Source organism: Heterocephalus glaber, unplaced genomic scaffold (genome assembly GCF_053883595.1).
Source record: "Heterocephalus glaber isolate CG9 unplaced genomic scaffold, H.glaber_assembly_v1.0 deba00000122, whole genome shotgun sequence".
Taxonomy (NCBI): domain Eukaryota; kingdom Metazoa; phylum Chordata; class Mammalia; order Rodentia; family Bathyergidae; genus Heterocephalus; species Heterocephalus glaber.
The window spans coordinates 78,437,882-78,465,657 of NW_028258138.1; the positions used below are offsets into that span (position 1 = coordinate 78,437,882).

The 27,776-nt window shown below is 38.2% G+C and overlaps 1 protein-coding gene and 1 pseudogene across 2 annotated transcripts in view; one reads left to right on the forward strand and one right to left on the reverse strand.

Moving 5' to 3' along the window:
• LOC110349642 (uncharacterized) overlaps window positions 1-27,776 on the reverse strand; it is an 85,594-nt pseudogene that overhangs the window by 43,711 nt on the left and 14,107 nt on the right. The window contains exons 2-3 of the transcript XR_015453382.1: window positions 11,190-11,255; window positions 3,892-3,987 (exon numbers count right to left, since the gene is read on the reverse strand). The product of XR_015453382.1 is annotated as an uncharacterized LOC110349642 (transcript). The remainder of the gene's footprint in view (window positions 1-3,891; window positions 3,988-11,189; window positions 11,256-27,776) is intronic.
• Thumpd3 (THUMP domain 3 tRNA guanosine methyltransferase) lies at window positions 1,319-27,465 on the forward strand. The gene is given in 11 exon segments (XM_004835265.4): window positions 1,319-1,696; window positions 2,489-2,780; window positions 4,167-4,244; window positions 11,320-11,473; window positions 11,476-11,792; window positions 17,502-17,632; window positions 20,096-20,165; window positions 23,298-23,413; window positions 24,937-25,047; window positions 25,774-25,897; window positions 26,082-27,465. Coding segments are annotated over 10 exon segments (1,512 nt in total). The 5' UTR covers window positions 1,319-1,696; window positions 2,489-2,522; the 3' UTR covers window positions 26,235-27,465.

The window sequence follows — 27,776 nt, forward strand, 5'->3', positions numbered from 1 at the left end:
GTCCCAATCTTAAGCAATAATCAGTTTTGTCTCATACATTTGTGAAGTCTGGACATTTCATATAAATGGAATCGTGTCTATGGTCTTTGTGTCTGGCTTCTGTCACTGAACGTATTTCTGAGGGTCATCTAATATGCACCCATACTTCAATCCTTTTTTAGGGCTAATGTTCCATCATGGATATAGTCCTACATCGGTTTGTCTACTCCTCAGTTCCTGGATATGTGAGTTGTTTCCATCTTCCATCTATATGAATAATGCTGCTGTGCACACTTGTGTCCAAGTCTCTGCTTGAACATCCATTTCCCATCTCTATATGTTATTGTAGAATTATTACATATGAGGGTCTGGCTTGCTATGGGCTACATCTAGAGATTCTTTCCAGGTTCTTGTCCAGAACAACAAATTAGACAAGACAGTCACAAAAGGTAGTGAGGTGTTATGTTTATTAAGGGTAGGAAAAGAAGTATGCTCTGGAGAGTGAGAGAGGGTTTTCATTCAAAGGGTGAGAGCACAGTGGCCAGCAGGTTAATGGCTGCAGTCCTTTGTATCCCCCATTGGAAAAGTCCAACTTTTGCTTTCTAACTTTAGCAATTTGCCACCACACTGTGGTGGCGCATGCCTGTGATCTCAGCACTAGACAGCCTGGGCCAGGAGGATCCCGAGAGTTGGAGGCCAGCATGGGCTACACATTAAGTTCATGGCCAAGAACTACACAGCAAAATGCTGTCTTTAAAAAATTAGCCATTTTCATTGTGTTTATTTATATTTCACTACTGACTAGTGATGTTCAGTATTTATTCATGTCCTCTTGGCTACTTGTGTGTCTCTGAAGGAACACCCAATTCAAGTCCTCTGTCCTTTTTAAAATTAGATTGTTTTGTTGTTAAACTGCAAAACTTTACTTTTAGGGCTAACTTTTTTAAAACCATAAAAAATATAAAATAAACCATAAAAAAAATAAAGTAAATAAAAAGTAAAAATAGTACAGAAATAGTTCATACATAGCAATACAGAGATCAGAAACTACTTTGAGCTACCTTTGCCTAGTTTGAGCAACACTGACTACGGAACTAAAAGTTACACCATCTAGGTTTAAGTTTCAGCCCTACTCATAAATAGCTGAGCATAAAATTCTGGATGGAAATTGATATTTATTCTCTTTGAGACTCAGTTTCTCTGGCTTTAAAAACGGGAATCGGCCCACACCACTTCATAATTGTTGTAATAAATGAGATGACGCATATGAAATGCTTACCCAGCGCCGGGCATCACTAACCACTCCACAAATGTTATTCATTGCCAAAACGGGCGACAGTGCCTGCGTTCCGGCTCAGGGCGCAGAACAACCCAGCACGCCCTGCCGCACGCAGCCTTCTGCGCACACTCTTGCTCACAACCTGGTCCTTGCGCGGCCCCTACCACGTAGCTGCCGCCTTACTTCCGCTTCCGGAGATGGCGAGCGGCTTCCGGCGGCGTGGTCCGACAACTCGGGTAACCACAGGGTGCTGGAGCCCGAAGGGTCTGTCGTGGCGGCGGTAACCAGGCAGTGGGAGGAAAGGCCTGCCTTCGTCCTGCCCGGGGGTCGAACCTCAGTCTGGCTCCACCGCGGAGCCGTCTCGCTGCCTCTCTCTGGCCTTCCCCGCTCCCCAAGATTCTTTTGACCGCGGATCCTGCCGGGTGAAAGTAGGAAGAGGTGGGTTCTGTTCCGGTCTGTGACACTGATTAGCTGTGTGACCTGGGGCGGGATATGTCCTTGAGCTGCCTCCTTTAGAAGGCGGAAGTCACCTTTAGAGTAGTAGCGTGTTAAGTGCAGGAACTGACTTAGTAATGTTAAACACTGTCGCCAGACCTTGCCACAGCACAAGGATGGTGTAGCCACTCTGTGCCCACTTTTGAGTCACAAACCTTCGGAAATCTGCCGACAGCTATTAAGCCCAGTCCCCCACGCCCCCATACAGGAAGGTTGGTTTACTATTTCAGTTATTTCAGAGATCTCTCTTGATGCTAATTCTTAAATCCCAGAGTCAGGCATGTAATAGGCTTACATATATTTGTAATTATTACATAGTGTTCAGTTAATCTTTTTTAGAATTTATGAATATACTTAATAAAAGGAAGATGGAGTTTTCTTTTCAAACGGAATTGTACCCAGAGCGTTTGCAAGAAGCTACATCCCAAGCCCTCTTTATTTTTTAGAGACAAGTTCTCCCTAAAGTGACTAAATTGCCCAGGTTGGGCTTGAATTTATGATCCTCCTGCCTCAGCCTCCCAGAGTGCTGGGATTACAGGTGTCACCAGACCAAGCTGGAAAATAGATCTTATTAACAAGGTTTAATCATTGGCTTGAAACTGCTACTCTCACTTAAATATGGTTGTATTGGTTGTGTTACCCTGTCCCTGCCTTCCAAAACAGATGTTTTTCGTAATTGAAATATGAGGCAATAATGTCTGGACTTTCTTTTCCTTTTGTGTACTGCCTTTAAAGGGACTTTATTAGGGATCTCGGAAACATTGCCAAAATGTCTGACATTCAAGAAGCTACTAACAAACTTCTGGATGTGAACCTTCATGAGAACCAGAGATTTGTACCAGTGACAGAAGAAAGTGGCACCAGAAATGTGTCTGAGCATCTTCACATCACTGTTGGGGCCACTGTCCCCACCGGCTTTGAGCAAACAGCTGCAGGTGAAATCAGAGAGAAATTGGGGTCATCATGCAAAATCAGCAAAGATCGGGGCAAGATATATTTTGACATTTCAGTGGAAAGTCTGGCACAGGTTTGAATTAAGCACTATTTAAAATAGTTTTCTAAATTGGTCATAGTACACCTACTTTCTAGTTTACAGGCACCTTGGAATCTTTGTCCTGAATCGTGTGATTTCAAAGTATTACTGCATTTTCTGCAGGCCACTGATTTGAAAGTTTGACTGTATTTTTAGTATGCTATGTTCTCTATATTTATGTGTTTTATAAATATGTTTATCTTAGTTTGCTGTATTAGTAATTGTAGCATTTCCTGATGCTTGAATTCACCAAAGAGCCCTGTGTGACTTATGAAGAAATTCTGAGTATCTTCTACACTTCTTTATTTACTTCAGCCTCTAGATTTTGTTGAAGTACAGAAGCATAGGTTTTTCTTCCAACTGTGTCAGACATTTTTTTTTTTTTAATAAAATCTACATAGCAGCTCTTTTTTTATTTTTTTATTTTTTGGTACCGGGGATTGAACTCCGGACCTTGCACTTGCGAGGCAGGTGCTGGAACCACTGATCTAAATCCCCGGCCCATGTCAGACATTTTGCTCAGAAGTAATTAGGAATTATTGCAGGTGAGAAGTGAAGGTTAGCAAACTGCCATCCCAGTAAAACAAAAGCTAAGGTAAAACTGATTACCACATAAGGAAAATGTGGGCATGGATTGTTTCGCGGTTTTTTCTGTTGGTTTTTTGAGTCAGGGTCTCACTATATACAGGATGGTCTTAACTTCACTATGTAACCCAGGCTGACCTCAAACTTGGAGTGATTCTCCTGCCTCAGCCTCTGGAGTCCTGGGATCATAGGCATGTACCATCACACCCAGCTTGTGTGTGGGTTATTTTTCATCAGTATATTCAAAGCTTTTAGTTTCTGGCATATAGTAGGCATCTAGGAAATATTTGTGGGATGAAATGGTAAATAGTTAATTGGCATCTAATATTTTAGTTAATACCCTAAGAAGCTTTATGAATATAGACACTGTTATTGTCCTCATTAATGATTAAGGTCAAGAAGAATAAGTGATTTGTCTACAATCACTCAGCTAGTGATCACAAGCAGGAGCTCAAACTTAGCTCTTAGTGATATACAGTGTACCATAGAGAGCCATGAGAAAAATACAATAAAGACTCACTTATTGTCTTCATTTTCCCCTTCTTCCTCATACCCATGTTGCCCATATAATGCTTCAACCTTCAGCGTGTCCTCATCTTTCTCTAGAGAAGGGCACCTGATGGGTAACCAAAAAGATGAGAGACTAAGGAGATGGGAAATTTAAAAATATGAAATACAGGCAATAGATGCTTTTAAACTATTGTACATAAATTTTAAAATATTTAGTTATTGATAGTTTGTGTTATTCAGAAGTTTTTTCAGAAATCTGTTTCTAACATTTTTCTTTCTTTCCAGGTTCATTGTCTGAGATCAGTTGATAACTTATTTGTGGTTGTTGAGGAGTTTAAAGATTTCCAGTTCAAAAAAACTAAGGTGAGCTAACTCAAACATGATAGCTGATTTTTAGCCATCTTCCCCAGAGAAGTTATTTCTACTTCTCACAATCTGCCTGTCATGTTGTGTTACTATTGCAGCATTGCTGGGATTCAGTCCCAGAGCCTTACATATGCTAAGCTCATGCTTAGCATGAGCTATACTCCTACTTGCATCATAAATTCTGACAAGCTTTTGTAGTAAAATCAGGGATTTGCTGACAGTCCATCCCAAAAGTTGCTTTTTAAAATCAGTATTGGAGGGCCAGGGATTTAGCTCAGTGGTTCCGCTGCCTGCCTCACAAGCACAAGGTCAGGAGTTCGATCCCCAGTACCAAAAAAAAAAAGTATTGGAAAGAGCTGGGCGTGATGGCACACACCTATAATCCCAGGGCTTGGGAAGCTGAGACAGGATTGCTGTGAGGCCAGCCTGGCTACACAGTGAGTGAGTTCAAGGCCAGCCTGAATTACATAGCAGCAAGCCCTGTCTTAAAAAAAATAAATAAATAAAAATAAAAATAAATACTGGAAAATATTGAAGTTTATAAGAAAAAAATAGTTTTGTTTTTTTTTTTGGTACAGGGATCGAACTCAGGTCCTTGCGCTTGTGAGACAGGCAACGGAACCACTGGGCTAAATCCCCAGCCCAAATGATTTCTTTTTTTTTTTGTTTTTTTGGTTTTTTGGTACCAGGGATTGAACTTGGGACCTTGTGCTTTCGAGGCAGGCACTGGAACCACTAAGCTAAATCCCTGGCCCTAAGAAAAAAATAGTTTGACCTTGCTTACAAAAGATGTAAACATTAGTGCCTCCACCTACCTCGCAAGCGCAAGGTTCAGAGTCCAATCCCCGGTACCAAAAAAAAAAAAAAAAAGGATGTAAACATTAGATTAGTTTTGCTAATATATAGATATATGGGAAACCCATTGGGGACCTCTCCAGTCTCTCAGGAGCTATTCCTATTCCCCATTCTTATTCCTCATTGCTATTCCCCAATAAATTTTCCTGCTTTTTTTTTTAAAAAAATATGTATGTGTGTGTATATATATATATATATATATATATATATATATTTCCAAAAGAGAGTTGTTTCTAGAATGTGAACTAAATAAGTGACAGTTTGTGTCATTTACAAGTAACACTTCCTTACCATTTTATTCTGCTTTGACCCTACTTTTCTAACTTCATTTTTAATATCAAGCTAAAGTAATATTTAAATACCTTCAGTTGTTAGGACAACAGCTTTCTCTCTAATGTGGTTCTTTTTTTGGTACTGGGGATTGAACTCAGGTCCTTGCACTTGCACAGGAGGTGGCCAAACCACTGAGCTAAATCCCCGGCCCTCCAATGTGTTTTTAACATTTGAGTCCTAAATATTCAGCTGCTCCTCAAGCTGAAGGCTGAAAATAGATTGCAATAAAGCTTTAGGTTTTTTTCCATATTTCTTTTTGGTCAGGTTTCCAGAGTCAAATGCATGAAAACTTTTCTACCATCATTACTGCCTATATTAGAAATCTTTTTAAAACAACTATGGTATACTGCCTAATTCTCTAGTCTTTATTTCCAACAGGTTGATACCCAAAACATTACTCAAAAACTAGTCAAACTTCAGGGCATGGTGGCCCAGACCTAATACCAGCTCTCTGGGCTAGCCTGGACAACTTAGTGAGACCCTGTTGCAAAATAAAATAGTAAAGGAGTAGTATGTAGCTCAGTGGTAGTGCTTTGTTAGCATGCCCAAGGCCTTGGGTTTAGTTCTCAGTACCACCAAATAAAACAAATATAATCAGATAAACCCACAGCCTAGGAAAAATAAGAGCAGACTGGAAAAGACTCATTACTGAAAATAAATAAAAATTTTATTAGCTGTAATTGTTTCTTTTTTTCCTTCAGTACCAGGGATAGAACTCAGGACCTTATGCTTGGGAGGCAGGCTTGGCACTACTGAGCTATAAATTCCCCTGGCCCTGTAATTTTAACTTTCTTTTCTTTTTTTTTTTTTTTTTTAATTTTAACTTTCAACACTAGTATAACCCTTCTGAGAATAGTCATTGGCAACTGAATTAAACCTATGAAACTAATAAATAACAGGCAATCTGTTTTTGCTGCTAAACAATTTGAAATTTTGACAATCAATTCTGTGCATGAATAAATATTAACAAGTATTTAAAAGAAAACTTGCCAATTTAAATTCTTTAACTTACAGTCATTTATTAATATATCCTTAAATTCTTGCATTTTTGCCCTCCTAAAATTTGTATCCTGGGCCATTTGGCTCTCTAGAGGTAAATTCATTTATGGAATGATTCTACTTGAGCTAGCTTTTCAGAGTTTCCTTATAAGTAACTACAGAAAAGCTTCTTGGCTGAAGTCCCAGAAGAACTGCTAAACTTACAATAATTTTCAGATTTGTGAAAAGGAAACTTTTGTGCCTGACTATGAAAAATTGTTTGTTCTTTTGTTTTGCTTTTTGGTTTTTATGGGGGTTTTTTTGAGGCAGGGTCCCTCTTTGTAGTTCAGGCTGGCCCTGAAGTCACTATGGAGCCCAGGCTGACCTCGAACTCTCGCAATCCTCCTGCCTCAGCCTCCCGAGTGCTGGGATTATAGGCGTGCATCACCACACCCGGTGAAAAATTATTAATCTCATTATTTTGTGAATTTAAATTGCAGCATGCCCTAGGTTTAAAAAAACCCATTTTTATTTTTTTTTGTATTTATTTATTTTTTTGGTACCGGGGATCAAACTCGGATCCTTCCGCTTGCAAGGCAGGTGGCAGAACCACTGAGCTAAATCCCCAGCCCCAAAAACCTCATTTTTAAACATTTGCCCCTAGCCTTCATTCTGTTGACTATCAAGTTTTTTATGACTTGTTTTAGTTTTCTTTTTATCTCTTAAGGGCATGAGTTGGGTATGTTTGCCTTTCCCTTTTGCATTTGGTTAATAGGTTTGATATAAAATTTGGAATTGCTTCCCTTCTTCAAGAATGTTGTAGTCAGTGTTCATTCTTTTCTATCATTAGATGTTGTCATGGAACACTATGAGTTCATCCTGATATTCTTTCCCCATTTTGTTGCTTTCTTTATATTTTTGCTTGATGAGCAAATGATTTTTTTTAATCTCTGAAATCTAATCAGCTTGCTAAACTTTGTTTCATTGTTGATAATTCTTTTACAGAACACAGCAGTGCACTTATATTTCTGGAAAATTTTCTTGATTATTTGAAAAAAATTTTAAAAATTATTTTAGTTCCCTTTAGGGAAACTGGTTATACACATGTGGGATCTCTTTTGACCTTTTATGTACGTGTGTGTGTGTGTGTGTGTGTGTGTGTGTGTGTGTGTGAGAGATACAGAGAGAGAGACAGAGAGACAGACACTGGGGATTGAACCTAGAGCCTTCTCGCTGAGCTACATCCTGACCTTTTTTTTATTTTTTATTTCTGTTTTGATACAGTGCTTCGCTAAGTTGCTAACTTGCCCAGGCTAGACTTGAACTTTTGATCCTGTCTCAGCCTCCCAAGAGTAGGGGGATTACAGATGTGTGTTGCCATGCACAGCTTGAATATTTTTTCATATTTATTATTTGTCTGATCCTTTTTACCATTTTTTGCTTATTATTATTTTGCTTTGCTTTTCTCCACATTCTTTACTGTGCTTTCAGTAGTGTCTTATATGTGCTGTTTTCACTGTGGTCTCCATTGGTTTAATTTTTTTATTCCATATTTTCTTTGAACTGTACAAGTTCTCATTCCATCTTTCTGGTGACTCACCTAATTTTCTGTTTTTGCCAGGCAGGCGCTGGCTCCACTGAGCTACATCCCCGTTCAAGCTTTCTGTTTTTATATCTCTCCTTGAGCTCATATTTACAAATGTGTTTCCTCTTCATTTATTTTGGGGGTTGTTTTGTTTTGTTTTTTGAGACTCTCTCGCTATGTAGTTCAAGCTGATTTTGAACTCAATAGGTAGTCCAGGCTGACCTCAAACTCCCTGCATTTGTCCTGCTTCACCCTCCCAAGTGCTGGGATTACAGGCGTGCCCCACCACACCTGGCTCCTCTTCATGTTTTTGATGTCATTATGTTTAATTAGTTTTTCACTGCTCTTTGGCAAGTTTTCTGGTCACTGCTTTTTGGCTTTTGTTCCGTGTTCATTTGTCTTTTTTTCCTGTTACTGCTTTCATGTAAGTTCTGTGCCAATAACTTGATAATTGCTCATCTTTTAACGAGGGAGTTCCTCTTAGCACTGCTTTGTTTAAAAAGTTCTTGTGGTAGAGAAGCCACAGGTGGGCACCAGGCCAGCCAGAAATCTCCCTGGCTGACACGAGTGAGTACTGAGTTCTCTTCTCCCTTCCTTTCCCTCCCCTCCCCTCTTTTTTCATAGCTTTATTGAGGTATAATTCCCATTCTATTGAACGAGTTCTTTTAACCTTTCCTTCTCCCTAAGTTAAAGGGATCAGCAGCTTCAGTGTTATTCACAAAGCAGAGCACAGTTGTCCTCCATATTCAGTTGGGTTCAACCAGCTGTAGATTAAAAATTTTTGAAAGTCTTTATTAATCTATCCAGGCATTTTTATTGTCATTTCCCCAAACAATATGTCATAATTAGTATTTGTATTATATTAGGTATTAGAAGTAATATAGGGCTGATTTAAAGTATACAGGAGGATGTGTGTGGATTTTATGCAAATACTACATCTTTTCTATAAGAAACTAAAGCATCTGCAGATATTGGTATCTGCGGGGTTCAGTTGGTATCTCCAATTGCTATCAATTTTGTATCTCCTGGAACCAATTTCCAGGGGATCCTAAGGGATAACTATGTATTTCCTAACCCTACCTCCACAATACACTACTTCCAGCAAATATGGCATATTTGTGAAATTCTTGATCAACTTTCATTTCTCTCCCCTACTGTTGCTCAATACAAAGGAAGTCCAGGGACACTTTCTTCACCACTTCTCTGGTGTTCCAAGTAAAGTTTATTTGCTACCTGCTTTGTAGATGGTTCTTTATCCTTTGTCTCAGATATGCAGGCCTTCTCCCTTTCTGTTTCATCCTGCACTTGTTTGACTTTCACTACATTTGAGAATCCTTATATTGTAGTTCCAGGTTGCAAATACTCTGTAAGTCAAGAGTTGTTATTTCTGTTGTATTTTTTTTCTTTTAAAACAGTTTCTGAAGAAAGAAAGGCTGTGCCAGTGTTGTCCCAGCATTTCCACCAACCACCTCTCTATAGGCCCTTTATAGGAAAGTTTATTTGTAAATTGAATTGAATTTGCTAACCCTGAAGTTTGATGCTATTTCAGCAAGATTCAGTAGTAGCAAAGCCTCCACTTACATTGCCAAGTCTCAGATGCATCAGTCAGCACTGATTTCTTTCTGCTTTGGTCTTTAGTAACACCCAATCAGTACTAGTGCTATGTAATAGAACTTTGATGGAAGTGTCCTATGTGTACACATCTAGCATGCTAACCACAGGATAGTTGTGGGTGAAATGTGGCTAAAGTGACTGAGGAACCGAGTGTGTAATTTTCTGTAATTTAAATCATTTAAATTTTAATAACTACGTGTAACGGCTGCTGTATTGGACAGCAATGTTCTGTACTTCACATTTTAATGTTTAATCACATGTTTTCTAGCACTTTTTTATTGACCACTTTTTATATGCCAGTATTGTTCTAGGTCTGTGGCTGATAGCAGAGGTCAAGGCAGATAAGGTCTTTTCCACTATGCACTTACATTCTGGGAAGAGCCTTGATGGTGACCCATACATAAACTTAGTAACCTTGGATAGTGTTAAGCACTACAAAGAAAATCAAATAGGAAGAGAATACTTGGAAGGATGTTCAATAAAGAAAGTTTCTCAGAGGATGTTCTGTTAAATAATGAGGAAGAGGTATGCAGTGCAAATGTGAAGCAAGTACCTTCCAAACACATAAAGGGAGAATGGAAAAAATGGCCATGAAGTACATAAGAGAAGAGACTGTGGTGCTTTGGGGAGCTGTTCAACGGCTTTTATTAAGAAAGGGCCATCACAGGATTTACTTTTGTAAAAGGTGACTAAAAGAATCAATAGGTATATTTTTTAACTGCTGAAGATTTTTTTCCTTTAAAAATGTTTTCTTTTTAAATTAATATGTAACACAACATAGTATTCCTCCTTTGTATCAAGCAACAGTAGGGGGAGAAATGGAAGTTGAACACAATTTTCACACACACTAAGTCAGTGAGAGGTTAAGTTGTCCTCCTTCCTCTTCCTTGTCTTTTATTTACCTACGTCCCCTTGGACATAGCTTCTCATAGTTTAAATTTTAATTTAAGCCAGGTGTGGTGGTTTATGCTTTATAATCACAGCACTCTGGGATGCCAAGGCAGGACGATCAGAAGTTCAAGCCCAGCCCAAGCAATTTAGCATGACCCTCTCTCAAAATAGAAAAAAAGGCTGGGGATGTAGCTCAGTGCGGTCAGAGGCCCTGGGTTTGTCAGTACTGGGGAAAAAAAAAAAGGAGGAAAAGAAATTCTGTAATAGTTTCTTACTACTTTTTAACTACTTTTTTATGACTATTAAACTTTACTTCATTGAGGATGTGGATTATATCATGTAATTTCTTACTAAAGTTTAAAAATTTTTGTTTTTGGAGACAGGGTCTTGCTATGTAGTTCAGTCTGGCTTTGAACTCGCAGCAATCCTGCCTCACCCTCCGCAATGCTGGGATTATAGGCGGGCACCACCATGCCCAGTTCTTGCATTATTCTTTACTGGTTTAATGTGTATGTATCCTAATTTATCATTGAAATTTTAATTTCCTTAACTAAAGGCAGATTTTTCTTTTATTTTGTCTTGTGCCCCCCCATCCCATCTTCAACAAAATGACTAGTGTAATCTGTAAGCAAAGTTGAGGTTTATTTGTTTAGTAGTGAGAAATGAACTGGACAGTGGTGGCTCACAGCTGTAATCCCAGCACACAGGTGGCCGAAGGCAGGAGGATCACTGCAAGTTGGAGGCCAGACTGTCTGAAAAAAACCAAAAAAATAAAGTAGTGAGAAATGAATGGGTTTCATTCTCTGTCTTTTATAGGAAGAAGCTCTGAAAGATTTTGAAGACTTGGCCGGAAAACTCCCATGGTCAGATCCTTTAAAAGTATGGGAAGTTAACACCTGTTTCAAGAAGAAAAAAACAAAGTGCAAAAAGATGAGTCAGAATTCAAATAAAGAGAGAATTGGTAACAGACAAGAGATAAATTGGATGAGAAAGATATTAGAGGGTTTACTGACAATGCTCTAGATTCACATATCTTAGACTATTATGAAAATCCAGCCATCAAAGAGGAGATATCAACATTAGTAGGTGATGACCTGGCATCTTCCAAAGATGAAACTGATGAACATTCAAAAGAAGAAACTGAGCCTCAGGTGCTAAAGTTTAGAGTCACATGCAACAGGGCAGGAGAGAAACATTGCTTTACCTCAAATGAGGCTGCAAGAGACTTTGGGGGTGCTGTTCAGGATCATTTCAAGTGGAAGGCTGACATGACCAACTTTGATGTAGAGGTAAGTACAAGCTCTGACTGATGGTTCAGAACGCTGTCATAAGATATGGAGAATTTTCACACTACAGTAACTGAGTATCAGGGACAATAGGGCTACTACCATCTGATTAAGAACACTGGGTGTAGAAACTGATAGATCTGGATCCAGTTTTGGCTCCACAAATGTGTAACTGGACAAGATTGTCTTAGTCTCTTTCTTTCAAGTGGAACCAGTAATAATGCATACCTTTAAGGTTGTACTGAGGGTTAAATGAGAACACTTTTTTGGCCAGGGCAGGGGATTGCTTCCAGGACCTTCTCACTGAGCTACATCCTCAGCCCTTTTTAAAAAAATTTTGAGAAGGGCCGAGGATTTAGCTCAGTGGTTTTGCCACCTGCTGCACAAATGCAAGGACCTGAGTTTGATCCCTGGTACCAAAAACAACAACAAAAAAATTTTTGAGACAGTTTTGCAAAGCTGACAAGTTACCCGAGCTGAAGTTTTTTGTTTGTTTGTTTGTTTTTTGGTACCGGGGATCAAACTCAGGTCCTTGCGCTTGCGAGGCAGGTGCCGAAACCACTGAGCTGAATCCCCAGCCCCTGAGCTGAGCTTTAAAGTGGATTTAAAGACATGTGCCACCACACCCAGAAGGATAATACATTTAAAGTACGTATTTGTTGCAAGATCGTGGCATGTGCTGAGTGCTTATAGATGGGAGCTGCTAAGGCACAAGTTTTCTAATTTATAAGCTAGTACTTCTATATTATGTATACTTTCAGATTATAAAATTCAACTAGAATTAAAACAGTTTGTCTTGTTTATAGTTTGGGTACTAGAAAAAGTAAACTGCACTTTTAAAACCTCAGCCTCAAAACAGTCATCCGTGCTAATACTTATCCTAATTCCCACACCAAAATACATTCAGCATGCTTAGAATCCTAGTGACTGACCACACTGACCTATGGGCAATAGTAACTGGAGTCATTAAACCTGATAATTTTAAGGGCGTCTAGCAGCTGACATAGTTACCAAAAAGTTAATTTCTCTTGCTTTTAGGACACTTGAATTTGGAGCAAGTCACTCTGTCTCTTTGTAACTTTTTTTTTTCTTGGCATGTCAGATCAGGAGAACAATTCCCCACTTCTTTTTACCTCATACAGCTGTCATAAAAATGAATAGCCACTAACTAGAAAAGCTATGGCTAAAAGTTAGCAAGATGGCTTAGAAGGCAGATTCTTGAGCTATGCTACCTGCATTTAAATCTCAATTTAGATGCTGTAGGACTGGGCAAGTGAGTTGTCTTTGTGCCTGAGTTTCCTTATACACAGGGAACCATGCCATCTACCTTAGAGCTGATGACTAGAAAATGAGGTCGTGAGTATAGTGTGTAGAACAGTCCCTTGCATGTAGGAGTGTCACAGCTACTGCTACTATTGGTAAGATCATGATGAAGAAACTTTAGGTGGAAGATTAGGGAACATTTTATTTTTATTTAGATAAACTATAATTTGATCAAAAAAGCCATTATATCATAGACATGATTCAAGTGAGTCTAGTTTAAAAAAACACTAAAGTATGAAAACAATAGATGATAAAGCAGATGTGGTACAGTGCTAATGGTTAATCTGGTTGAAGCGTGTAATTAGGAATTCAGTGTGCCAGTGGTCTTGTAGCACTTCTGTTGTTTAAAATGTTTTCTAAAAAACTAAACCTTCAGGCTCAGTGGTTTCACTGCCTGCTGTGCAAGTGCAAGGACCCGAGTTCGATTCCTGGTACAAAAAAAAAACTAAACCTTCAAGTAATGCTTGCTTTATAGCAATGGAGACTAAAAAAAATACAAATAATCAATGAATGGAAGAGTTGGTTCTTCAAAAGATTAAATAAAATTGACAAACCCTTAGCCAACCTTATCAAAAAAGGAAAGACTCAAATTCCTGCAGTTAGGGATAAAAAGGGTGAAATCACAGCAGATCCAGCAGAAATCCAGAAGATTATCAATACCTACTTCTAGATCCTGTATTTTTTTTTGTCAGTACTGGGAATTGAACTCAGGGCTTCCACTGGCCAAGAATGCATGGTGCTGCTGAGCTACATCCCCGGCTAGATCCTGTATTCTAATAAGATGGAAAACAGAAGAAATGGACAGATTCCTAGATACACGTGAATTACCAAAATTGAATCATGCAGATATAAAAATTCTAAACCAATATCAGCCAGTGAAATTGAAGATGTAAAAAAAACCCTATCAACAAAAGCCCAGGCCCTGACAGATTCACTGCTGAATTCTACAAGAAATTTAAAGCTGCTGCTTCTAAAACTCTTTAAAGAAATGGAAAGGGAAGCCATACTCCCAAATTAATTCTTTCAAGCAAGCATTACCCTGATACCAAGAGCAAAAAAGGATCCAACCAAAGAAAAGAGAACTATAGCCCAGTCTTCCTAATGAACATAGATGCAAAAATCCTCCATAAGATACTGGCAAACAATGCAGCAAATCATCAAGAAGTTTACACACCATGACCAAGTAGGATTCATCCCAGGGATGCAGGGATGGTTCATCATATGCAAATCAATAAATGTAATACACTATATATTCACAGAGCCAAGGACAAAAACCATATGATCCTCTCGACATATGCATAAAAAGCGTTTGACAAAGTCCAACACCCGTTCATGATAAAAACCCTACAAAAAACTGGAATAGATGGTCTTTATCTCAAATCTGATGAAAGCCATCTATGAAAAGCCAGCCAACATGCTACATGGACCAAAACTGAAAACTTTCACTCTAAAATCAGGAACAAGACAAGTATGTCCACCGTCACCACTCTCAATATAGTTCTGGAAACATTAGCCAGAGCAATTAGATAAGAGAAAGAAAGAAAAGGAATAAGGATAGGAAAGGAAGAAGTTCAACTCATTTGCAGATGACATGATGCTCTACATAGAAGACCCCAGAAGCTCCATCAAAAGACTTCGATATTTAATAAGGAAATTCAGCAGCATAGCAGGATACAGAGTCAACACTCAAAAGACAGTAGCCTTCCTGTATATGAATAACGGACTCAGTGAGAGAGAAATTAGAGAAACAACACCTTTCACAATAGCATCAAGAAAACTGAAATACCTAGGAATCAATCTAACGAAGTAAAAGACCTATACATTGAAAACTACAAAAAAAAAAAACTACAGTACTCTGAAAAAGGAGATCGAAGAAGATATGAGAAAATGGAAAGATATGCCTTGTTCTTGGATAGGCAGAACCAATATACTGAAAATGACCATGCTTCCAAAACTGTTATACAGATTTAATGCAATCCTGATCCAATTACCAACAGCATATCTCACAGAACTACAGAAAACAATCCTAAATTTCATTTGGAACCCGAAGAAACCTAGAAAACCAAAAGCAGTTCTTGGAAATAAGGGCAAGGCAGGGGACATCACAGTTCCTAATGTGAAATGATAATGCAAAGCTACTGTGATAAAAAGAGCTTGGGACTGACCAAAAAAAACAGATTCAATGGAACAGAACAGAAGATGGAGACAACTCCAGGCACATTATGCTAACTTACCCTTGATAAAGGGGCTGAACACCTTCATTGGAAGAAAGATAATAAGTGGTGTTGGGAAAGCTGGCTTTCCACATGCCAAAGATTGAACCTAGACCCATATCTCTAACCATGCATGAAACTAAAATCAAAATGGATCAAAGATCTAAATATTAAAACAAGACTACTTAATCTGCTGAAAGATAGAATAGGTAGAACTTTCAAAGACATTGCTATAGGCAAAGTCTTTTATGAACAAAACCCGGAATGCAGAGGAAGTTCATGGGATCTCATCTTATTAAAAAGCTCTTGCAGGCTGGGGATTTAGCTCAGTGGCGCCTCACCTATCTCGCTAGTGCAAGGTCCTAAGTTTGATCCCCTGTACCAATAAATAAATAAGCTTTTGCACAGCAAGAAAAACCACCAACAGAGTCAAGAGACAATCCACAGTGTGTCCTCAGACAAAGGACTACTATCTAAAATATATACAGGAAAAAAAAGTATGAAATCAAAAAAATTAGACCTCCCAAATTTAAAGGCCCAATCCAAAAATGGGCATCTGAAATGAATAGACGCTTCTCAGGTGAAGTACAAATGGCAAATGAGTATATGAAAAAATGTTCAACATCACTGGTCATGCAAGAGATGCAAATTAACCTGAGATTCAGTCTCACTCCAGAAAGAATGGCTCTTATCAAGAAATCAACCAATAACGTGCTGGAGAGGCTGTGGGGGAAAAAGGAACCCTTCTCCATTATTGGTGGGAGTGTAGACTGGTGCAACCACTGGGGAAATCACTGTGATTTCTCAAAAAACTAAAATTAGAGGTTCCTTTTGACCCAGCTATTTCCCTTCTTGGCATCTCCCTGAAAGAATTAAAAGCAGGGCCGGGGATTTAGCTCAGTGGTTTCGCTGCCTGCTGCACAAGCGCAAGGACCCAAGTTCAATCCCCCGTACCAAAAAAAAAGAATTAAAAGCATCTTATCACAGCAATGTATGCACACCCATGTTTATAGCAACACAGTTTATAATAGCTAAATCTTGGAAACAGCTCAAATGCCTATTAACCAAGAAATGGATAAAGACAATGTGGGGTTTTTTTAACACATGGAGTACTACTCCGCTGTAAAGGATGAGTTTAAGATATTTATAGCTAAATGGGTACACCTTGAGACCATACTCTTAGATGAAATAAATCAGACACACGTGTTTAAATACCACATTGTTTCTCTGGTATGAGAAACTGAAAGTGGAAATAAAGACTAAAATGTAAAATTTTTTAAATGTATAATAGATATTGGGAAATGGTAAGACAATGTTCAAATGGAAAGGAGAACAAGGGTGGGGGAGGAAGAAAAGAATGAAAGGACAAGAAAAAAAAAAGTAAAAATAGAAGGAAACAAAACTTTTGCTTATAGGAAGGGAAGGAGGGCTTGAGGGGAGAGTAAATGGGAAAAAAAGAGGTAGGATATATCCTGTACGTGTGCAAATTCCCTATGATGAGTGTTATGATGATGAGATATATCATGTATATCTAAAATGTACCAGTACGGCTGGGGAGGTAGCTCAGTGGCACCACACCAGCCTGACAAGTGCAAGGTCCTGAGTTCGATCCCTGGTACCAAAAAAAAAAACCCCTAAGTGTACCAATAAATGTTTAAAAAAATAATGCTTGCATTATAAAACTTGGGAAAATCAGGTTGTTAGACTTTAAGCAAAAAAATAGTATATACCATTTTGTTTATGTAAATTTTATTGTTTTTTTGTTTTGTTTTGTTTTGTTTTTGGTACCGGGGATCAAACTCGGGTCCTTGCGCTTGCGCAGCAGGCGGCGAAACCACTGAGCTAAATCCCCGGCCCATATTTATGTAAAGTTTTAAAAATGACATGACTAGTTTATAGTGGCAGCAGTCAGGTTAATGATCAGCCTTTGGTGAATATTGAGCAGGAAAGAGACAAGGCAGCCTCAGGATGCTGGCAGTATTCTATATCACTGTCTGGGTAGTGGTTATGTAGTTTTACATGTAAGAAAGAACTTACACACACTTAAGATTTCTGTACCTACATGCAAAGTATACCTCAACCAAAAAAAGCTTTATAAAGCCTCAAATAAAAATCTTAGTAATAAATGCAGTGTGAAAAATCCTGAAGATTTTTTCTTCTGTTTTGTTTATCATAGGTTCTCTTGAATATCCATGATAATGAAATGGTTGTGGGTATTGCATTGACTGAGGAGAGTCTCCACCGCAGAAATATTACACATTTTGGACCAACAACTCTTAGATCAACTCTTGCATATGGGATGCTCAGGTAAGAGAATGAATGTTTTGCTCTCTAGATTAAAGTGGCACCTTGCTTTGAATTTTCTCTTCCAAACACCAGTTTTTTCTCCTCTTTGACAAGATACTGTGTTGGAATAGAGTGGATAGAAAACAAGATTTTTAAAAACTAGTAATAGGGGAGCTCGGGCTTTAGCTCAGTGGTACCGCGCCTGCCTCTCTAACACCAGGTCCTGAGTTCAATCCCCAGTACCAAAAAAAAACCCCAAAAAACTAATAATAGGTTTCTTTCTCCTATATTGAATGATTCCTTGTAATTCTGAAAATATGTAACCAGTTGCCCAGTTTTCTTCATTTTAAACTAATTTTTTTTTATTTTAATGGAGTATAATCATTTGTTTTTGTTGTGGTTGTTGAGACAGTCTTGTGTTGTAGTTTGTGCTGGCCTTGAATTCACAGTGGTCCTCCTGTTTCAGCCTCTCGAGTGCTGAGATTATAGGCATGCACCACCACATGCAGTTTACGAGCTCCACCTGTTTATTCAGACACTTATTATCTACCATCAGGAGTTATTATAGGAGCCAGGAATACAGAGAGATTTATTTTGGGAGCAAATATTGGTCATGTAACTAGTTTAATATAAAAAAGTGATGATTGGGCCAGAGATTTAGCTTAGTGGTTCTGCTCCCTGCCTCACAAGCACAAAGTCCCAAGTTCAATCCCCAGTACCGAAAAAAAAACAAAAAAAAAAGTGATGATTGTGCTTGGGCAGGTTGGGCAGTAGATGAGAAGTCTTGCAGAGTCCCCCAAAAAACAAAGCTATGTTTCAAAAAGGGCAGAAACTAGGTCTTAGAAAACAACCAGAAACCTCGGCAGCTACTCTTTATCTTTCCTGAGAGCATGTGAGCTCTTACCTTTGTTCATCTGTGTACATGGCTCTCTCTCAACTGAATTTATATATTTCCAGTTTCAAAGAATCAGCTTGTACTCCTTAGGACTTTTAGCTCTTTATTCCAAATTTCCCAAAGATAGGATTTGGGTGCCATAGTTTTGATAAAGTGTCCACCTCTGCCCTATCAGCCATGGCTGGGAATATAGGGTTGCTTACTACCACCAGATAGTTGCTGAGGAGTGTGTTGTCATATGTTGAGGGGTAGGAACAAGGAAATTGAGCTACATCCAAGAATCTGTCTTGTGAGGGAGATAATTACCATGCGTGTTATAAGTATTGTACAGAGCAAGTACTGTAACAGAGCTTGAAGAGATTAAGAGAAGGAAAGAGAAACCTAGTGACCTCAGGATGGGATGCTTCATTGAAGAAGTGACACTTAAGCCATCAACTCTAACCCTGACTGTCCCCTACTTGAGTTTTGTGTCCCTGGAAAGTTAATGTTTTACTTTATCTGTAAAATAATAATAGTGGTAACCAACTTAAGAGAATTATTAGAGTATTTAATGAATGATGCATGAAGGAGCCTAAATTCATGCCTGTCAAAAACTTAAATGCTCAAATAAAGAATTATTTTATATTGAGGTCATCTTTAAAATTAAATAAGCCAGATCCCAGCACTCAGGAGGCTGAGGCAGGAGGATTGCCATGAGTTCAAGGCCAGTCTGGGCTACACTAGTGAGTTCAGGGCCAGCCTGAATGACAAAGTGAGACCCTGTCTCAAAAAAAAAAAAAAAAAAAAAAAATTAAAACAAGCCAGGTATGGTGTTGTATGCCTGTAATCTCACCACTCTCAGCACTTGGGAGGCTGAGGCAGGAGGATCACTGCAACGAGGCCAGCCTGAGCCCTGTTTCAAAAACAAATAAATAAAAATTTAAAAATAAAGGAACACTGGGCCAGGGATGTAGCTCAGTGGCACAGTGCCTGCATGGCAAGCATGAGGTCCTGAGTTCGATCCCCAGTACCCCCCCAAAAAAGCAAAGACAAGTGATAAATATATTTTTAAAAAATAAAGGAACACTGAATGTCTAATTGCCAGTAAACTTATTTTGGCACATGTTTTACTTGAGACATGTTTCAGTTTTTTAATGCTATCATATAGGTTTATATAGTGTGTGTGTGTGTGTGTGTGTGTGTGTGTGTATGCACATGCATGGATGCTAGTATGTCCACACACACATATACGTATTTTCAAAGATCTGGAACTAAAATGAGATTTCAAGTGATAGTCAAAGGGAACTGTGGTTATATCTATATATATATTTTTAAGTCCTGGTCATACAGCCAACATGTAATTACAAATTCATTTTTATTTTATTTTTAATTTAACTTACAAATTCTTTTTTTTTTTTGGTACCAGGGATCAAACTCGGGTCCTTGCACTTGCAAGGCAGGTGACGGAACCACTGGGCTAAATCCCCGGCCTAACAGATTCATTTTTAAAATGACTGTAGACAGGTGTTCCTTTTTAAGAATCATCATTGTGGAAGCTTAGCTTCGGTTTGACATATATATCGACTGTTCTTTTTTGTTTTCTTCTCCAGGCTCTGTGCACCTCAACCTACTGATATAATAATTGATCCAATGTGTGGAACAGGGGCAATACCAATAGAGGTAATACCTTTCCATTAGTTTCTTTTTTTTTTTTTTTTTTTTGAGATAAGGGCTCACTATGGAGTTCAGGCTGGCCTTGAACTCACTGTGTAGCCCAAGCTAGCCTCAAACTGGAGGCAATCATGCAATCAGGTGCTGGGATTACAAGCATGCACCACCATGCCCAGCTTCCATTAGTTTTTAGATAAGCAAGTAATATACTCACACTGATCTAGACCTAATGGGCAAATTAGACATAAGGAAACCATCCAGGTTAAGTCAGCTGACCAAGAGTTTTAAAAGAATTACAATAGTAAAGTTAGCACTTTGGTGCAAAGAATGTAACCACCTATTTCAAATGGCCAATTGTGGTAGGACTAGATAAGTGATTGTCTTTTCATGGGATTAAGAGGAGGCTGAGGATTACAAACTGGTGAGCCTTTTCTGTATCAGGTAAGATAGTAAACTGAATAGGAAAGGCTAATTGAAGGGAGAAGCATAAAGTGGAGAAAGGTGGGTTTTTATTTCTGTATAATGAGAATATAGTTTTTAGTGTATTTAGGGTCCTAGAGGGAGTGAGTATCTTGAAAAAGATAGGTATAGTCAGTGGTAGAACACTTGCCTACCTTATGCAAGGCCCTGGATTCAATCCACAGCACTGCAAAAAAGGGAAACTTATGAGTGTTATTTAGATTTTTTTAAATGTTGACAAGGCTGCATACCAGTAGTGTTTAAAATTACTGTAACATTGAGAAAAACTGCATAAAGCAAATCAAGGAATGGGAAGATATTTTCTAAATAGAGAACATTTAAGTTTTAGTGAATCAGTATCTATGCATGTAGAAATTATTTAGAAGAGGAAACTCACAGTAAAATCACTTAAATTTAGGTAAAACATAGTAAGTTCTTCAATACAGTATACCAAAAGCCAGTGGTAAACAGGTGCAAGGAGATCCCGCAGATTCTGTACATAGGCAGAAACTAGACAAATGAGCAAGTCCATAGCAACTTACCAAGGAAAACAATAGTCCAGACTGTAATTAGAAAATGACATCTGTGATCTGGAAGTTAAAATGCAAGAGGAAAACTATAGTTTATGTGACTGCTATATTCTGCTAGCAACAGAAGTCACTCTGCCTGCAGAAACCTGTACTGATTAAACCCAGTTATAGTCGAGAACAACTGTGAGATAAAACAGTGCTCTTCTGTAACACCAAACTGTGATATGTCTGTGAAACATCAGGTAAGGGCCACTGGGTGTCAAGAAATACAACAGAGATAGAGAACAGAATAAAAGAGATAGCTTAAAAAAAAAAAAAAACTTGAGCTGTTTCTATGTAACAGACATGAGGATGGCAATGTGGGGAAACAAACTGCTATATGGTTCAAAATGCATAAAATTGTGAAATAAATTAATAGGGTATATATATATAGATTTCTTTTAAAACATGGAGATACTATAAAATCCATCCTTTTGAGGCAGAAAGTCCAAGTAGGTGTTAAAAAGAACGCTGGTTTTGTAAACAGGGGAAGAGGGGTCAAAGTGGGGGAGGTGGGAAAAAAAGAAGCAAGATATATCATGTACAGGTACAAATTCCCTATGATGCATGTTATCATTATGTGTATCTAAAATGTATCAATAAATGGTTTTAAAAAAAAAAAAGAATGTTGGGCCAGGAATTTAGCTCAGTGGTGTCACCGCCTGCCTCGCAAGCGCAAGGACCCAAGTTTGATCCCCGGTACCAAAAAAAAAAAAAAAGAAAGAATGTTGGGAAGTCAGAATCATGTGAGACTTTCATCAAACATGTAATTTCTTCTCCATCCCTGCTCAGCCAAATTCTAGAGTCCCTTTTATATAGTCCCTGCAGGATTATAGGCTGGAGTATGTCATCATCCTTGTGTCTGGGCAAAATAAAAAGGAAGTGCTGTATTCATTGATGGAAGGTGTATTCCCATTTGAAAAGAAAGTAGTGTTTATTACTTATCCCCAGGCAGAGAATAGAACCTTTCTCTGCTTTCATGTCAGAAACCTTCTGTTAACCTGCACAAAATATTGTTCAGGCCTAGGGTACTATGTCACCTCATTTCATAAATGAAATGTGACAGCCTGGTATTTATATTCTGCTCCTGACAAGTTTTTGATATAAAACTACAAAATCCTTTCAGGGACGTGGCAGTTATCATTTAAGAGGCTATCATACAAAGGAAATGACTTTTTATTGTGAGACGGTCAAGTATTCCAGTAGATCTGATTGTATAAACTCACAATCCAAAAGGGTATAGGGTACAGTTTTACTTGGTTAATTTTTTAAACCATGTTAGGGACTGTTACACCTTCGGTATGTCAGATACTGCTGAGTCTGGAACTGAATAAAATACTAGATTTGTTCTGAAGGAGTTCCTAGATTAGTTGGGAGGCAGGCATATATGAACATAGTTAACATTGGAACTAGTGGCAGAGGTGTGTACAGAGTGCTTTTAAAGAGCTGATAAAAGACAGCTTGGAGAGTTGAGTTTGATGTTAAAAGAGAATATGACGGTCCTGAGTTCGATCTCCGGTACCAAAAAAAAAAAAAAAAGAGAATATGACATTTGAGCTGTGTATCAAGTCACCTTTCAGACACTGGAACAAAATACCCAACACTCACAACTTAAAGATTTATTTAGCTTATGGTTTCAGTCCATGGTTGGCTAGTTCCATTGCTGTGGGTCTGAAGTGAAGTAGAATATCATGATGTAGCAAAGCTGCTTGCTTTATGGCAGGCAGGAATCAAGAGTTTGGGAAGATGTCAGAGAGGAAGGAACCAGGGCCAGATAGTCCCCACGGTAACACACCCTTGATACACTTTCTCCAGCTAGGCCCCACCTTTGAGTAGCCCATTCAACTATGCCCTCACAGTCCAGTACTTCTCCATTAATCTCTTAATCCAATAAGTTGACAGTCAAGGTGGGTTTTTAAAGATGGGTAGGAGTTCAGCAAGCAGAGAAGGCATTTCCAACAAGGCCAATAGCAAAGTTGACAATATATTGTTTTGCCACTTTTGAAAAGAACACTGATTGTCTTATTTATGACAACTGATTGAAATAACTTTCCCCTTCACAATTTTTTGCAGTTTGTTACTTTATGTTTTAATATATAATCCTGTCTCTTAGGGGGCTACTGAATGGTCTAACTGTTATCATATTGCTGGTGATAATAGTCCACTGGCTGTAAAAAGAGCAGCCAATAATATCTCATCTTTATTGACCAAGAGCCAAATTAAAGAAAGGTAAAGTTTTTAATCTTTTATATCATATTTTAGACTTAATCACTTTTCATGTTGATTTTGACTTAATAACCTCAGTGTATTGTGACCGTATAGCCAAGATGTAGAGAATCCATTTAAAATTTAAATTTATTGAAAATAATTTATATTTTTTAAATATTTAACTAATTTCCTCACCCTGTTGCAACTTTTTATTTTTCTTTTCTTTTCTTTTTTCCATTTTTGTAGTACTGAGGATTGAACTCAGTACCTTCACACTGAGCTACATCCTTAAATAAGGATGTAAGGGTATTAAATCATCCTCTCCCATTGGAGTAAGGGGCTTAACATTCATTCTTCCTTCATAAAGCTATGAAACCCAAGATCAAGGTGCCAGCCGTGTGGGTTCTTGGGGAAAGCCCTCTTTCTAAATCTTAGGCCTTTGATATCCATAGTTTGGAAGTCCATCAGCCTCTGCATATGTGTATTGTCTGTCCTTTTGATGTATGTATTATTGCAGTGTCTTAAGGGCTAGCCCACTATAAGTGGCATTTGAGGACAATTTCTATGTCAGCCTCTCCATTCTTTTCAAGTCTTTGGGGAAGAACTGGTTGTACTGTGGCTTAATGTATCATTTCTTATCAGAAGCTCCATCATAAGCCCACTTCTCTGGTCTCTTGGGTAGTTGTCCTTTATTCCCCCCACCCCCCCCACCCCAGTACCAAGGATCGAATTCTGGACCTTGTGCTTGCAAGGCAGGCATGGTGCCACTGAGCTAAATCCCCAGCCCTTGTCCTTTATTCTTTTAGAAAGCTGAAGGAGTAGGTACTTGTCAACAGATTTATTTGGCTTTACAGATGCACCACATCCTGATTACATAACACAGGAAGTCATTTGATCTACATTTGGCCTTAGAAGATCCAGAGAGAACTGCCTCTGTAATACTGTGAGGCTTATGTTTGTAAATCACTTGCTTTTTTAAAAATGTTTACTTTAAATTTTCACGATTATTTATACATGGCACATGTGATCCTATTTTATGTCTATAATACTGGCTGTACCCTTATCTTTGCTAATTTTTTAACACTGTAAAGTTCTCTTGCAGTTGGTACAGGCATAATTTCTCTCAATTCATTTTCCTAAACTGTATTTGAACATCTTTGTCAACATCTTTTTTGAGACAGGGTCTCCCTATGCTGTCTAGGCTGGCTTTAAACTTTTGGTGGTCCTCTTGCCTCATCCTCCTGAGTACTGGGATTACAAGTGTGCATCACCACATTCCATGTGAACATCTTTTGAAAATCAATCTTAACTGTTCTTTAAATTTATTTATATGTAGCTTTTCCATTTCAGTCATTGCACTAGTTTTATTTCATGAATATAAAGTTCCTTTTTACATGTCACTTTTAAGATTCTGATCAGTTGGTGATGTTCTCACTATGATTTGTAGCATTGTACTTTGCTATAGCAAAGTCTCTTTTGAAAAAACTTTTTTAAAAATTTCATATTTTAGAATATGTTGAAGCACCTTTCCTTTGTCCCTGCAGCAAATCCTCCTGGGGCTTGCCCATTGATGCTATTCAGTGGGATAGCTGCAATCTTCCACTGAGAACTGGCTCTGTGGATATCATTGTAACAGATATGCCATTTGGAAAAAGGTAGGCATTGTTTTTAAAAAACAAAATAAGTTTGTTTTACTTTACCTGTTATTCTGGTACTTGTCTTCTAAATATCATTATTTGTACTTCATGTAAGTTAAAAAAAAAATCCTCCAGTTCCTTTTAACGGACTTAGTAGAGTTGTTTTGTTTTTTTTTTCCTTTTTTTCTTTTTGCTAAACAGTTTACTTTGTAACCCAGGCTGGCCTCAAATTCCTGCCTCAGCCTCCTGGTGCTGGGATTTTGCACATATATTGCCACATTTGGCTTTTTCTGAACAATTTTAACAGTCATGGTAGACTCACCCATTTTGTTTCTTCTGAGAATTCAGAAATATTTTAACTATATTTTGATCCCAACCATCACAGGAGGTTCCTTTTTTAATTACCTGTAATTCACTTCCTAGCCTATTGTTCAATTACATAATCAATCATAGTTCAGATAAAAAGAATTAGGAAGACTTGACTGATTCTCAGGATAAATTGTTTTCTAAGCAGCAGTTTGGTTTAATTATACTCATTAAGAAGACAAGTTTTAGTTGTCAAAAACTGATTTGATACAAAATTCTTAACAGTTTACTCTCATAGCTTATTTTATTCACATAATGCCAAGCTCTGGCTTTTTTTTATGCCTTGGGATGCATGAATGTTTGTTCTCATTTAATATAGTCCTAGATGTTTATCTTTTACAACAGTCAGTGCTTGACTCATCAGACTTTCTTTTATAGGATGGGCTCCAAAAAGAGAAATTGGAATCTTTACCCAGCTTGCCTGAGAGAGATGAGCCGTGTCTGTAGACCTGGGACAGGCCGAGCCGTACTCCTTACCCAGGACAAGAAGTGCTTTGCCAAGGTGCTGAACATTAGCTCAAAATCTGTCTGTGGCAATTTCAGGACCTTTTTTATGTAGACTTGGGGATATTCATTTGAATAGGATGTGTTTTCTCTTCCTCATGTTTCTTAACTGGCAACTAAGATCCCTGGATTGTTTACAAGCAGATTGTCAGCCTGGTTTTTTGCTTTTTGTGTGTACACAGGCATTATCTGGAATGGGACATGTATGGCGAAAGGTACATACGGTCTGGGTGAATATCGGGGGTCTTCATGCTGCAGTTTATCTTCTGAAACGAACACCTCAAGCTTTTGTTCATTCTTCAGAGCAAGATGGAGAAAGAGGGACACCTTGGTAATACAAATCCTACTTCCCAACACTGGAAATGTCAGCACGAAGAGAGAAAAATATTAACAGAAATGCAGTCTGCAGTATTTTAACCAGCCTGAAGCTCTTCACCTAGTGTAGCAAAAGATGTGACTACAATATGATGTAATTTAAAGATTTAAGAAGCAGAGCCTTTCAGAGCCTTTGAAACTGTTTTGAGGGGGTTGGCTGGCAATTAGTTTTTTTCTTTTTCCTGTTCTTTTTTCCATACTAGGGATTCTACACAGGACCTTGGCAAATGAGCTTTCTCTCCAGGCCTTTATTCTGGAGTACTGGGATTATACCCCCAGCCCTTTGTATTCTTGTTTGTTTGTTGTTTTTTGAGGCAAAATCTTGCTTGAACTCACTATGTAGCCCAGGCTGGCTTCGAAATTGCAGCTGTTCTCCTGTCTTAGCCTCCCAAGTGCTGGGATTACAGGCATATGCCACCACACCTGGCTTTATTTTTATTTTTGAGGCCATGTCTTGCCAAGTTGTCAAGGCTGGGCCTGAAGTTGTGATCCTCCTGCCTCAGCCTCCAAGTTAGTAATTTTCCTTAAAATGCTTTACAGATGATTATTGAAAATACTCTGAGGTCTAATTTTAGAACATTTTATTTTCAGGCTTTATGGCCTGTTCTCTGTTGTGTCAAGTAGAAAGCCACCTTGGCCTATATAAAAGGCAGAGAACATAATCATAAGATCTTAGGATACTTCCTATTGCCCATGCAGCTTTGCTCTTCACGTTCTCTTTATCTCACCCTCAAAAAATAAGGGATAATTACGTTTTGTGATTGTTTGCCCCAGGACAAGATGAAATTTCACAAGGTCTACAGAAAAACAAAAATAGGCATCTCTTATTCAGATTAACACAGAGATCTAAAACAGGACTAAGATTTATGAAAGGAATTATAAAGTTATTACTAGTACAGGACATTTCTATTTGTAAAGAATAGCAGAAACAGGGCTGGGGATTTAGCTTACTGGTTCTACAACCTGCCTTAAAATCCCAAGGTCCTGAGTTCAATCCCCAGTACCAAAAAAAAAAAAAAAAGAATAGCAGAAACATTGGTAGATGAGGTACGGGACCAATAAGCCAAGATTTTTCTTTCAGTACACAAAGGCATGTGTTGCTAAACAAGAACCTGTCAGATATTTTGTTGTTGGTGGTCAAAGATGAGAGGAAAAAACTGGTGTATCTTTGAATGAAAACTTAATTTGGGAGTCATGTAAGTTTGTTATTTCCGCCTGGCTCATTGTTCACATTCAGTTGCTTTTCTTGTGGCATCCAGTCCTGAAATTACCTCAATATTCAGTCTTTGTAAAATGGTGCTTTCCTGGGCCAAAGAACCGTTGGGGTTTTTTTTTTTTTAGAACCGTTGAGGTTTTATGTGGAATTTACATTATACTATTTGGTTTATTCTTGAGTGTCTGGCTGCACTCAGTTTAAATTTTCTATATCATGCTAATAGATAGTATGCCACTCACACTATTTTTTAATGTCTCCATTCAGAATAAAAGGAAAGAGTAAGAGT